Below are 14790 nucleotides of genomic sequence, written 5' to 3'. Positions count from 1 at the left end.
AATGGCAGGTGTGTGTGTGTGGGAGGGCTTTCTGTAAACAAGAAAAAGCTTATTTTGGGAAGTACAGTTTTTTGTTAATCCTCACTGGAGGGTATTTTACCATTGATTTTTAGAGAGAGTGGAAGGGAAGGAGGGAGGGGGAAAGAGAAAGAGAAACATGGATGTGAGAGAGAGACACCCATTGGTTGCCTCCTACACTCAAGATGGAACCTGCACTGCAACCCAGGTATGTGCCCTTGACCAGGAACCGTACCAGAGACCCTTTGGTGTGGAGCCAACACTCTAACCACTGTGTAACACCAGCCAGGGTAGAAGTACAGTTTTTAACCTCAGAGACTGTCATGCAGCTAAAGGCAATAAAAGGGCTCTGTGGATGCTCAGATGTTCAGTTGCCTGATCTTTTTTTTCTTTTTTAATTCTGTTATTTCTCTCCTTAGTCTCACTTCTCTTGGAGAGCTAGGAGTAGGATACAATGGGGAGGAAATCAAGAAGCTTCCTAAAAATGGCTTATCCTCAGGCAAAAGTTCTTTCTAGACAACGTTTTTGAAACTAACTCCTTTAAATGATCTTTGCCTGGGCCTCTGGAGACCTTGGATGTCCCAAGAGCCAAGGAAAGAAAAGCTAGGGTGTAAACAACACAGAGAGATGACCCATTTATTTCCTCGCCAGACACTTTCAATAATTATATCTTATCCAATGCATTCTATGTGTCTGGAATTTTGTATTGTTTCATTTTGTTTTTAACCATTAACAACCGGAGAAACCTGGGCTTAGAAAAGTTATGTAACTTGTCCAAGATCATAAAACTAATTAGTAACAGAGCAGGTACTTAAACCCATGTCACTCCTTACATTAGTCAGACCAAATTCAACTGGTCTTGTGGCATTTCCTTTACTATTTTACTATAATTTAATCTTTCCATTTTTGGTAGCTCCTGAAGATGAGAACAATTTAAAAAATGTATGTCTCAAAGGAAAGAGCATGAGTTTTGGAGCTCGACAGAAATGGGTTTGATTCCAAGCTCTGTTACAAGCTTGGTATGTTACTTTCAGTAAGTCATTAAACCTCTTAGTCTTCCCTTCTTACTTTTAAAGAAATTATGGCATATTGTCCATGGTCTCCCGAATCTTTCTCAGAGCACAATTTAGAGTTTAGTGCTTTTTTTCTTAAAAATTTTCTTGAGCCCTGCTGGGCATGGCTCAGTGGTTGAGCGTCGACCCAGGATCCAGGTGATTGGGGTTCAATTCCCGGTCAGGACACATGTCCGGGTTGCAGGCTCGGTCCCTGGTTGGGGGCGTGCAGGAGGCAGCCGATCAATGACTCTCTCATCATTGATGTTTCTATCTTCTATCCCTCTCCTTTCCTCTCTCTGAATAAAGATATATTTAAAAAACATATATACATATAGTCTTGAGATAATTATAGATTTATATGCAGTTGTAAAATATAAGAGATCTCATACTCTTCACCCAGTTTTCTCTAAAAACATTTTGCAATCTACAATATCATAACCATAAAATTAACATTAATATTATCTATTGACTTTATTCACATTTCACCAGTTTTACATGCACTTATTTGGATGTGTGTTTAGTCCTACGCAATTTAATCAGATTCACGTAACCACCACCACCACAGTCAAAGTACAGAACAATTCTATCACAAGGATTATTCCCCATGCTACACTTTTATAGCCCTTCCTTCATCTCCCCTTCACCATTAGTAACCGCTAATCTGTTCTCCATCTTTTATTATTTTGTCTTTTCAAGAATGTGAAATTAGCTCTGGCAGGGTAGCTCAGTTCTTTACAGTCGTCCTGATAAGCCAAGGTTGCAGGTACGATCCTCAGTCATGGCACATACAAAAATCAACCAATGAATGCATAAATAAGTGGAACAACAAAATTGATGTTTCTCCTCCCCCCCCCCCCCCCGCCTCTATGAAGAAGAGGAGGAAGAATGTTAAATTAGTGGAATTACACAGGATGTAACCTTTTGAGATTGTTTTTCACTCAGCATAATTCTCTCGAGATACAAATTGTTGCATTCATCAACAGGTCATTTCTTTTTACTGCTGAGTAGTATTCCATGGTATGAATGTACCATGGTTTAACTATTTACCTATTGGAGACATGGGTTTTTTTCAGTTTTTGCCTCTTATGAATAAAGCTGCCATGAACATTCATGTACAGGTATTATGTGAACCTAAATTTTAATTTTTCTGCGATAAATACCCCAAGAGTGCAATTGCTAAGTCATAAACATACTTAGTTTTGTAAAAAAGCGCTTTATCAAACACACACAAACAATATTTTGCTTAATCTTACTAATTATTATATTCTATAAAAATAGTATTGTACTATATGTAGCCCTTTAAGATTTACTTTTTCAGCCCAGCCAGGCGTGGCTCAGTGGTTGAGCATCGACCTAGGATCCAGGAGATAGGGGTTTGATTCCTGGTCAGGGCACATGCCCGGGGTGCAGGCTAGGCAGCCGATCAATGACTCTCTCATCATTGATGTTCCTATCTCTCTCTCTCCCCCCCCCTTCTTCTCTCTGAAATCAATAATGTTTAAAAAAAAATTTTTACTTTTTCAGCTAATATTAGATTTCCAAGATTTCTCCATGTTGTTGCATGTAGCTGTAGTTTTCATTTTCACTGCTATATAAATACTTCATTTTTAAAATCTCATAGTATCCAATCAGTGGTGAAACAAGTTGTACCATTTTGTGAACAAGGTGCACCATTTAACAAATGAAGCATTCTTGTGTAAAAGTTTCTTTGGGCATATTCCTAGGAATGGTGTTGTTGAATTTTAAGAAATTTGAATGTTCAACTTTTAAATGAAATACCAAGCTGTCATCCAAAGTGGTTGTACCAATTCAAGCTTCCACCAGTAATGTAATTCACATCTTCTCAAGCCCTTAGTCTTGTTTGGCTTAATTTGTCAATATAGGTTTTCATTATTTTCCTATCTCTAAAAAATTTTCTCATTTATCTTCACTTATTTTTTAAAATCCTCACCTGAGGATATGTTTATGATTTTTAGAGAGAGGAAGGAAGGAGAGGGAGAGAAGGAGGAAGAGAGAAACATCCATCAGTTGCCTCCTGTACTCACCCTGACCAGGGAATTGAACCTGCAACCTTTTGGCATACAGAATGCTCCAAACTACTGAGCCACCTGGCCAGGGCTCATTTACTCTTTAAAGCTACTTTATATTCAACATGTCAAGTTAAAAAAAAATAAATCCAGTTAGAACTAGTTTGGAAAATGCAAAAAAATTAATATGCTGATTAAAAAATTCTCTTATCTTGCCCTGGCCAAGTAGCTTAGTTGGTTGGAGCATCATCCTGATACACCAAGGTTTTGGGTTTGATCCCTGGTCAGGGCACATACAAGAATCAACCAATGCATCACACAACCCATGGACACAGGCAATAGTGAGGTAGACTGGGGGAGGGTACCAGGTGTAAGGGGTTCAAAGGGGGGGAAGGGGACATCTGAAATATGTAATACTTTCAACAATAAAGATAAATTTAAAAAAAGAATCAACCAATGAATGCATAAATAAATGGAACAAAATTGACATTTTTCTCTTTTTCCCCTCTTTCTCCCTCTAAATACCAATTAAAAAAATTTTTTTAATAAAAATTCGGTAATCTTTATAATACTAGTTCCTCCTCCCCACACCCCCTTCAGGAAATGACATATTTCTTTTTTTATTCAGATTTTCCTTTATCACCTTCAATAATATTTTAAGTTGACAATGTGATCACAATATTCCTCATCTCTAACATTAAGATAAAAATTCTTTCTGCCTCACAGAATGGCCAGTAAGGTTGAATTATGAATAGCACATCTCATGGCACGTTACATGCTCTAAAAAGGTTGAATATTATTAGTTTGTTATGATTATCCACATACATTTTGAACTGATTTTTACCACTTATCCCAAGGCATTTGATACTATTCTAAAAGTTAGATCATTTTGTCAGAAACCTACTTTTCCATCTCCTAATCAGCCACAATACCACTTTTCTAGGTAAACAATCATCAGGATGTTGCAAACAGTCATAACTGCCTTCCATTCCTAATATTTATACTTATACCTGTATCTGGTCTATAATTTTTTTGCAACTTCACTTTCTGTTTTAAATAGATCTTCTAGCCCTGTAGAACAAAACAGGAACATCTAGATATATTTCTACAGTATATTGTAAATAAAATAAAGCAATTAAGTATTTTGAAGTTCCAATAGACTCTGTAAATGTTCTACACTGAGTGCCTTTGGAGGATAGATTTCTGAGTATCCTTTCAAGATCTGGGGATTGTTAATCTAGTCAAATGTTTACCTATTCCTAAATAATTTATACTAATTTATATTTTCCTAATTGTAGGAAGTAGAAAAAGAACAGTGATATACTTGAAAGCATTTTATGTTTATTATGTGAATATTTAACACAAATTGCAAGATAAATTATTTTTTGTTTCAGAAGGCAAGCATGGGTACACTGAGTCCTTGCATGTCTGCAAATGCATTTGTCATTACAGTTAAGTATCAATTTGGCTAATACAGAAGTTTATATTCCAAACCTAAATCCCTTAGAATTATGTTGATATTTTTCCATCACACAATGAAGACGAATATCCCATTCATCAAATATTTAGTAATATTTGTGTGGCACTCTTAAAGGAACAGGAGATATAGCGATAAACAAAGCAAACAAAAGATCCCTGTCCTGGTGAAGCTGACATTCTATCTGTGAAGGAGACAGGGTGATCAACAAACATGTAACTACAATATATAATGCATCAGATGCTGATAAGTGCCAAGTAAAGTTGGGAAAGGGACAGGGGGAGAGCTATGTGAACAGTGAAGCAAGAGTGGCTGGGTCTTGTGGCAGCTCTTTGGAAATGGGAAGAAGTGCTTCAGTCACAGACCCAAGTGCTAGGCTCTATTCTTTGGGTTTCCCTTTTCTTTATCTTGGCCTTGTCATTTTCACCGCCCTGTTAGCGAGCACTCTGATGCGTTCAAATGGATTTTAAAATATTTTGTCTAAGTAGTACTATATATGTATATATTTTTAAAATCCTCACCTGAGGATATGTTTTCATTGATTTCAGAGAGAGGGGAAGGGAGATGGAAGGAGGGAGGAACATCCATCTGCTGCCTCAGCATGCACCTAGCCAACCTGGGATTGAACCTGAACCTTTTTGGTATAAAGGAACCACCCGGCCAGGACCAAACTATTTTTTTAAGTACAATCTGTTGCAGGTACTATAGTGGAGGGGTGGAGAGGGCTAGGTGTGTGGATCCAGACTCAGACTGACTTCAAATTCTAGTTATGCTGTTTATTAATTTTGTTACCTTGGGCAATTTAATCTCTGCATGGTTCCCTCATCTGTAAAAGTGAGGATAATAAGAATAACTTCCTCACAGTATTGTCATGAAGACTAATTATGTGATGTTAAGTGCTCAGGCCAGTGTCTGGTACAGTATTAGCTATATTTTTGTTACACGTATCCTTATCATAGCTTAAATGCTACTATTCTGTCTTCTCAGTCTCATACTTCCTTGCAGTTGGGTTACCTTCACTACAGTCCCTTTTCTGGATCATTAAAAAATACCTTAAAAGCTGGGTTCAACATATACCAAGATTTATCCATGCTAAGAAATTTGCAGTCTGTTTTCTCAATAAACAACCATTACCTTAATCCCATTTCTCCAATTAAATTTCAGTTTGGTTAAAAAAAAAAAAAAAAGACATAAAAAAGCCCAGGTTAAAAAATTAAAGAGCACTGTCTTTTCATACCATATTCAACCATGAATTTACAACTAGAAGAAAACTGTGGTGACAAGTTATTATCTAATGATTATAGGTCAAAAGAAACTGTGTTAGTGCTTTTAAACCTCACAACTCACCATCCCACTTTAGGTTACTGAGGTTCAGAATGTTTCCCAAAAGTAGGGTCAAAATTAAACCAACAGCTTAAAGTCCTAAAGTTTGATATTTTAGTCTCACAAATTTTGCTTGGACTAAAGATTTGAGAAAATACAAATCAGACTACCAAGTCAACCTTTACCACTTAGTCTGACATTCCTTAAATCTGCATGTACTTGCTTTCAAATTCAATTACCTGGTGTTTGCTATACACAAGACATAAAAAAATATAAAGATAAAATGCATTCCTTGCTCTCAAAAAGCTTGCCAGAAGGACACAATGAACAATCAATCCAACTGTGTTAAAGAACAGCAGAGCACTGAGTTAAAAATGTAACCACTTTAAATCTTATTCTTCACCACTGGTGCTTCCCCGCTTCCTTTACATTTTTTAAAGACCCCTTACCAATGATAGGAGATAGAGAACAAAGGGAGGGAAATATTTTCATAATGATCTGTCCATTAAATCAACCTTGCCAGAGTCTAACTATTCATTCAGTGTTGAAGGCTGTGAATTTCTACTTAATGAAATTTAGGTATCATAAGAAATACTTATTAAAACATTTCAGGCAGAAGTGAGGACAAAACAGACGGCTTTAGGGAGAAATCAGAGCGACTAGGTAATTGGCCAGTGGAGAGCAGAAAAGGAGCGCAACTCGACCGACACCAGAGAACAAAGACTAACTATTCCTAATCTATTTCACTACTGAAGCAAAAATAAGAAAGACCAAGCCTTTCAGGTACAAGCATCGTGCAACTTCCTCAATTTTTGTCCATCTCGTTGAGGAATGTCATGCAACCACCTTTACCTCCCTCTACCCCATTTTCACGGTCTCTAGGGTTATTTCCCCCCGTCTTGAATGACGGCGAACACACATTGTAAAATAAAGGTGTCCAACCTTGCGGCTCTGTAACCATTATTTTATGTGCCTAAGTCAGAAATCTGATTCGGAAAACCTTAAGCGTCGATTCCCACAGGTTGCTCCTGCCTCGTAGGAACTTAAGCTCCAGTTACCGCAAAGTCCGACCCGGCCCGGGCGACCACGGCGCGCTGGACAGGGCACTTCAGCCTCACCCCGTCTCACCTCGGCCCTCCCCCCCCCACGGTCCCTCCCATCTCAGGCTGTCTTCACCTCCTACACTCTTAGTTGATGCGCCTACCGCCACCCGCAGTCAGAAAAGCTTTCCCTTTGGGAAAGGGGGAGATAAAGGTTCATTTCTGGAAGAATCTAAACACTCGGGGCGTGGGGCAGCTGCAAGAGGTGAGAGGGGGAAGGGTCGGCAAGGGGGCGGGGAGCCTAGCACTATCCATCAACACCTCTGCGCTAAGAGGTCGCCAAGTCCCCTTTGGGCCTCCACTGCAGCCTAGACACCCTCCTTCGCACCCTTGGCGGGATGGGAATATGAAATCCAGGCTCCCAAAAATGAGTATAAGAGAAGACTAGTTCACTGCTGCCTTGGTCCCCAGGGGGCGGGAAGCAAGAACAAAGCCGCTGCCATCCATGCTCCCGGGTGGCCAGGCGACCCAGAAGGACTGAGGAGGCCCGCTTACCTGCAGTCAGCAACTGCATGGCGTGAGTGAAGGACGGGTCGAGCGAGTCCTTCTCGGCCATGAGTTCGGGCAAGTACTTGTTCTCCGGCTCCATCTTGACGGAGGCAGTGGCCGAGGGGGGCAACAGCGGGGTCGGCGCCGGACCGCCCACTGTCGCGTCGGGACCTGTGGCCGAGGGAGGCAGCAGCGGTGGCGGCTGCGTGGCGGGCGAGGCCCGGGCTGCCCCTCGGGCCCCTCCTCCGCCTCCCCGGGACCGGTGAGGCAGCGGTGGCTGCCGAGAGGGCGGCTGACGCACTGAGGGGTGGGCACCTGAGGGGTCCATGGAGCCGCTGCGGCCGGAGGACCGGCTCATGCGCGCGGCGGGGTCGTCCCGGCGCTGCATTGGGGAGGATGTGAGATCGAGGAATCAAGAGAACGACGGGGCAGCGGCAGAGGCCCGAGCGGCGGTTGGCGGGGGTGGAAGAGCGGGAGCGACGGCGACCGAAGCCGACCCAGGCGACCCAGCGAAGAAGAGCACCGGAAATGAGGCGGCGCGCGTGCGCAGCTAGTCACCGGCACCGCCCTTGGGTCTCTTCGAGGAGAACAAAGTCCCCAGTCGGGCCACGGCGCCTGCGCACCGCCGCGGAGCCCAAAGCAGTCGCCTCCCCGCTCTCCTCTTCGCTCCAAGCCCGCCAGGTTAGAGTGTCGCGCGCGTGCGCGGATGGCCGCGGGCTTCGTTCGTTTTCTTTTCCACGTGACTCAGCGCTAGCGGGACACGTGTCTCCTCCCCCAGTGCGCGGCGGGGCGGGGGCTGTGGAATGTCTTTGTCTGTGCGCGGGCCGGCGGAGTGTGGGGCCGGCGACCTGTTACTCGCGGGGCCACGCCCCCTCCAACGGCCCGGCCGCTGACTCGCGCAGCGCTCAATGGGTTGGGGGTGGGGGTCACTGAGGTATGGAAATAAAAGGAAACAGGCGTGGGGGACGCGGGGTGGGGGTGGGGAGAAGAGAGAATTGAGGCTGCTTGGGCAGGGAGACTGGAGGGAGAGAGACTGCTTGAACTGGGGGAAGGGAAGAGACCGGGCACAGGGAGGCTAGGGGTGGAGAAGGGACAGCTAAGGGAGAGTCTGACGCAGGGATGAGGGGTGCAGACGGGGAAGGAAAGCTTGGAGGAAGAAACTGCGGGGGGACGGGGCAATGGGAAGATCGAAGGCTATTGGAAGACTTGAACTAAGAGATCCTTCCGCAACAAAGTGGGGTAGAGGCCAGTTTCTTAATCCATGATGGTTGCAGCATTAGGGTGACTCCTACTGATGAGAATGCTGCTCCTGCCTCTCTTGGGCCCTTCACATTGGGTCATTCCAAACCTGCTCTGGGAGATCCTGACTGCTGCTCTCGAGGCCAAGGTATATAGTAGCCTCTCACATCATTCCCCTCATTTTGGGGTGCAATGGGTACAAATTCACCAGCAGTGGTGCCTTCTCTAACCTTCTTCGCGCAGGCTTTTGCTTCTCCCATTCAAAGCACTCCCATTCATTTTCCTTCTGGATCAGTTTCCTAAATATGCCCACGCCTTTCAAAAGCATTTCTGAAAATTGTCTTCTGGGTTCCTGGAAACTTGATTTTTTGGATCTTGAAGCTTAGACACCTTCAAGTAGGAAACATTAAGGCCTGGCTACTTTCTTGTGGGTAGGGGAGAGAAACCACCCACAGAAATTAGAACAAAACACAAGTCCATAAATTATCTCATACATATACAGGGATATTTTCAGTGTCTGGTGCAGTACTTTACTTTGAGGTCACAAAGGTTGTTTATAATGAAGTAGGAGAATAAAAATATTTAAAATAATTGTAATGAAAAAATGTGACAAGTGCCAAAAGATAAGCGAATATTAAGTGAAAATGGAGTTTGGAATTTATAGCACAAGATAGATTTCGGACAGGGAGAATGAGTTCCAGGCAAAGGGACATGTGAATAAATGAGCAGAGATGAGACTGTCAGAGATACCTTTAAGGAACGTGAGTAATCCAGTTTCGACTGTGAAGAAATAGGTGGGTTGAAACAGCAAATGCATGCAGGAGGGGAAAGGGGCAAGGAGGATTTATAGCTCCTTTACAATTCATTTCTGCAGCTATCCTTGAAAATTCTACTTGCGTGGTGGTGTTACAAATGGCTGAAGTGTCCTTGCTCTGTAATGAGATGCCCAGATGGAGGTACCCTGAGCTGAACCTAATAAAATTTTGATAAAGAAGTGTCTGAGAAGGAAGGAGCTGGGTTTCTAGTAAAGGATGGCTGCCAAACCTTTACTTACTTTTTCTGAGGGTTGGGTTGAGGGGAGGTTTGAGCCTTCTTTCTGGTGAGACACACAAAAGGGAATCTCAGAAGTGATGGTTGTATGGTAGCAGTGTACTTACCTGCTACCTGATGCAGCAGCCTTCCACTGTGAAGGGAGGCTGGAGGAGTTGAGGGGCGGGGGGGGACCCTTCCCTGGGGGTAGGGAAGGGTAATTCCTGTCTTGAAAGCCTATAGAGTTCTGGAGTTCATTTTATGTTGACCATGGTTTGCTGTTTCAGGCTCTCCTGAAAGTATTAACAGTGTGGCCTTGTGAAAACACTGACTTTAGAGTGAGGCAGACAAATTCAAATCCAGCAATGCCTTGTCCTTGCCGTGTGTCATTGGGAAAACCACAACCTGTCTGAGCCTTAGTTTCCTCCTCTGTAAATTGGAGGTACTGACATCTACTTGTGAACATTAACAAATACCAGTGTAAACCTCCTGACAGTAGGGCTTGTAAGCAGAAGTTATAGAGCCTAATGAAGAGTAATGTTGGCGGTGGATCTGAAAGGCCTGCTCTCTTATCTCTCTAGTTTTCATGGACTATAGCTAGACTTTGTTTTGGAGCAGGGAGTTTCCAAAAAGACTAAGCTTTTTGTACCCCATTTTCTTCCATAATCCAGTTACTATGGCATAGGGTGCAGGAGTAATTGAGAGCATAGTGATCCAGATGGAGTTAGGGCTAAAACTGGCTCTTCCATTACCTAACCTTGCTCAACCTCTGCTTCCTCCTACATAAAACAGGGCTTATAACAACAACTAACCTCAGGACTGATAGGATTAAAAGAGACCCCCACAATAAAGCACTCAGAACAGAAGCTGGCAATTAGTAGGTGCTTGATAATCGAAAGAGGCCATTGTTATTATTACTACACAAGTGTATTGAGTACTGTATTTCTGACTTTCACTTTTCATGGAGTCTCTAACTCCAGTGCAGGCTGGAAAGAATGGAAGTTTTCCTGACCTGTGTGATCACAACCAACCTACAGCCCCTGCTTCGCAATCAGTTCCCAGGAGAAGGGATCCAGCCCTGGGCAGGAGAGTTTCACTTTCAAGAATGTAGTTCATCTGTTCAATCTTTTTTTAAAAAAAATATTTTTAAATTTATTTTAGAGAAGAAGGGAGAGGGATATATATAGAGAAACATCGATTGACTGCCTCCTGCACACCTACTGGGAATAGAGCCCACAACCCCGGGCATGTGCTCTGACTGGGAATCAAAACTCGATCTGTATCATAGTTTGATGCTCAACTGCTGAGCCATGCGGGGCTGGCGAACCAGCAACCTCTTGGTTCATGGGTCGACACTCAACAATTGAGCCATACCGGCTGGGCCATCTGTTCAGTCTTAAACACCTAGTTGGTGCCAAATATGTGGAGGATAGAGAAGGACCCAGGGGGACTGAGATTCAACATTTTTAAGTGTTTTTTTAAGATATTTTATTTACAAAATATATACTTTTAGCTTTAAGAAAAATCCAACCATAATAAAGGCATAAAGTGAAAAGTTAAATTCCCCCCCAAACCTTGCCCATTCACTGGACTGCTGTTCTTTAAAGATACTATTCAGTGGTTGCTTGTGTAGCCTTCCAGACATTTTAACAAATTTACATGCAAGTCTATCCTTTTTGTTTTAAACACAAAGTGTAGCATTCTATACAAACAGTTTTTGACTTGTTTTTAAATGAACTATCCTGGTCACCTTTCCTTGACAGTATAAGTCTATTGCATTTTTTTTCATGGTCACGTATTTTTTTTTTAATCCTCACCTGAGGATAGTCCCCCCCCCCCCCTTCTCAGAGAGAGTGGAAAGGGGAGAGATGGGAGGGAGGGAGGGAAGGAAACATCAATGTGAGAGACACATCAATTGGTTTCCTCCCACACGCTCCCCACCAGGGCCAGGGATGGAGCCTGCAACTGAGGTACGTGCCCTTGGCTGGAATCAAACCCGGGACCTTTTAGTCCGAGGGCCAACACTCTAATTACTGAGCCATACCAGCTAGGGTGGTCACATAGTATTATATTGAGCTCTCTTAACCAGTTCACTTCTGATAGAACTATAGGATGATTCCAGCTTTTCAGTATTGCAAGCCATACTGCAATGAGCATCACTGTACAGAACATTTTTGTGCATAATATCAATATATCTATAGGATAGTTCCTAGAAATGGCATAAAAAGGCTGCGCAAGCAGGAGGGTAGGCACTACCCTCATCTTCCACCTCCTCAATCAGTTCTGGGTACTGTCTTCCTATCTTTTTAGTCTTCATCGATGTGGTAGCTGAAATGGCACAAGATTCAACATGGAATAAGAGAGTCCACTCCATGCCCTCAAGGAGCTCACTGTTTAGTGAAGGAGACAAATATGTAAACCAAGAGTTACCATGTAATAGTGTGATAAGTGTTATAATAGAGCACTGTACAAATTGTTGTGGGGATGCACAGGAAGGGGTGACTGACTAACTGCTGACATGAATTAAGGAAGTTGAATATTTGAGAAGTTGTCAGGTGGAGTGGAGGGGGCAGAGCATTTAAATGTTGGGAGCTCAGCAGAGCTTGGTCCCATGCCTATAACCCCTCCTCCAGTTCAGGGCTCTGGAATTTAGATCTCTAACCCAAACATCCTAGTTCCAAATCCCCTTCTGCCACCTCTGAACTGGTCCCTGCTTCTACTCCTGCTTCATCACCCATTCTCTCTTTTCCACCCAGAAGTCAGCAAAATATTTTCAAAATGCAAATCTGATCATGTCTGTCTCTCTGACACACTCACACACCCCTTGTTGTTAAACCTTTTCAGTGACTTCACATTGCCCCTAGGATAAAGATCAGAACCCTTATGTCTGACTGAGCCTTGCCTGCATGGCTAGCTCCCCCCCCCTCCCCCCAGTCCCCTGGCTTTCTTGCCTTATCTCATGCCATTCTCCTTAGTTCCTGTCTTGGCAACCCTGGCCCTTTTCAGTTCCTTAAACAAGCCAGACTCTTGTCTCCCCCAGACTGCACACTTTCTGGTTCCTTTACCCAAAACTCCAATTACTGCTCCCTCTCCCCAACCCAGCCCCTGCCTGCTCCAATGCCTCTTTTCCTTAGATACTGTAATTCCTACACATCCTTCAGATACAGTATATGAAAATGTCTCTTCAGGAAAGCCTTCCCAGATCCTCAGGGCAGGCCAGCTTAGCTCTCACTGTTATGTGCTCTCATGGCTCATTTCTAACACATATCAAATTTTAAATTCGTTTCTGCGTATCATTATTTGAGATGACATGGCCACTGGAGTAGAGAAGGAAACCAGGGGCTCACAGGCCATATTTGGCCTGTGTGTATGTTTTCTTTTTTTAAAAAAAATATGTGTTTATTGATTGCAGAGAGGAAGGGAGAGAGATAGAGATAGAAATAGAAACGTCAATGATGAGAGAAACCCATTGATCAGCTGCCTCCTGCATGTCCCCTACTGGGGATCGAACCCTCAACCTGGGCTTTTGCCCTGACCGGAATCAAACCATGACCTCCTGGTTCATAGGTTGACGCTCAACCACTGAGCCACTCTGGCTTGGCCTGTGTATATGTCTTAATTGGCCTGGTTAATTTTAAAAACGGAAATAGTTGCCAGTACTTCAACATTGGGAAATTTCACATTTTAAAAAATTCTGGATTTCTATTTTTTTCTTGAAACCTCAGATGTTCTAGAAACGCTGGGTTCATATTCCTCCAAGTAATTAGCTTCTGCCTTTAGAGGGCACTGCCTCTAACTCCCCAGGCATTTTTGCTGTCAGCTTGACTCTCGAAGCATTTGTATTAGTGACTCAGTTCTAGAGGGATCATTCTGGTGGTGGAATGGGAGAAGAGATTGGAGTGGGTGGGGAAGGGCAATGGCAGCTGGAGGAACCCAGGGAGAGAAGGGAGTTCACATTCAAGTTGGAGACACCTAGACCCAGGAGATACTACATCTGGACTTAGTCAGTTGGGCCAGGCTTGGGATAGGGAAGGGGAATAAGCGTCAGTACCTAGGGTCCCTCTTCCATCATTAGAAGCTTTGTTTGGGTTAAAGAGAAGTAAAAACAAAACAGGAAATGTGCTGCGATACTTGCTGATTTGAGAGTAAATGAATGGAAACTTTGGAATTTTAGCAAAGAAATGTTTTTCTGGGCTCACCCTTGCCCTCTCCATATCTCAGAGAGATAAAAGATGAATAAGAAAGACTGTGGTCCTTTCTGTAGAGGAAATTGACAGTCTTGTGGGAAAAGAAGATGTTTAAATAACTAACGCATTGGTGTGTTTTTTTGCATAGCCAAACATCTTTTATTTTTCAAAACTAGAATACCAAAGACAGAACCCAACCGGCTGCAGAACACTTCCAGGTTTTTTTCTGTTTATTTAACCAAACTAAATAAAGTCTTTAAAAGGAACATCTGCAACAACAAATAATATGTGCTAGATAATAGAATAGGATCAATTTACTCATTCAACAAGTATATTTTGAGCACCTATCATGTACCAGATACTGTGCTAGGTGCTGAGATATAGTCATAAAGAAGACAGACGTGCATGTCCTCTGCCCCGGCAGAGCTTATACCTGGGTGGTTTGGGAGATCAGAGGGTAATGGAATTAATTCTGAAGGAGATTTATATCAATGGGAATTCTGGAAGGCAAACATTTGAGCTGGGCCTGGAAGGAAGAATAATATTTTGTTAGAGCTTGGGTTGGAACATAGAAGGCTTATTCTAATTAGAAGAAAGAGCAGGATGCATAAATGTTTGAGGAATAGTGAAGTATTGGGTTGGAATGATTATTTTTTAGAAGAGAAGGAAGCAAATTGTTTAGAACCTAAGCTGCCTTTTAATCTAGATGCCATTGGATTTTTAAAATAGAAATTGAATTCTCTAAAATAGAAGTATTTCAAAAATAACTAAAATGAGGAACCAGTTCACAGGTGAAACACTGTTATCCCAGTGTATAAGGTTTCACTGTAAAATAAGGTAATCATT

At 42.8% G+C, this 14790-nt stretch overlaps 1 protein-coding gene across 2 annotated transcripts in view; it reads right to left on the bottom strand.

Annotated features, from left to right (window-relative positions):
- Positions 1-8032, bottom strand: part of KHDRBS1 (KH RNA binding domain containing, signal transduction associated 1) — a 33978-nt gene extending 25946 nt beyond the window's left edge. For both annotated transcript variants that reach the window (XM_016217537.2, XM_087820267.1), the window contains exon 1: positions 7496-8032. In XM_016217537.2, coding sequence (XP_016073023.1) covers positions 7496-7877 — 382 coding nt within the window. In that variant the 5' untranslated portion in view covers positions 7878-8032. The remainder of the gene's footprint in view (positions 1-7495) is intronic.
- Between the last annotated feature and the right edge of the window lie 6758 nt (positions 8033-14790).

The sequence above is a fragment of the Miniopterus natalensis genome, chromosome 9 (assembly GCF_054644295.1).
Source record: "Miniopterus natalensis isolate mMinNat1 chromosome 9, mMinNat1.hap1, whole genome shotgun sequence".
NCBI lineage: Eukaryota > Metazoa > Chordata > Mammalia > Chiroptera > Miniopteridae > Miniopterus > Miniopterus natalensis.
This window is presented reverse-complemented; position numbering and strand designations above follow the sequence as displayed.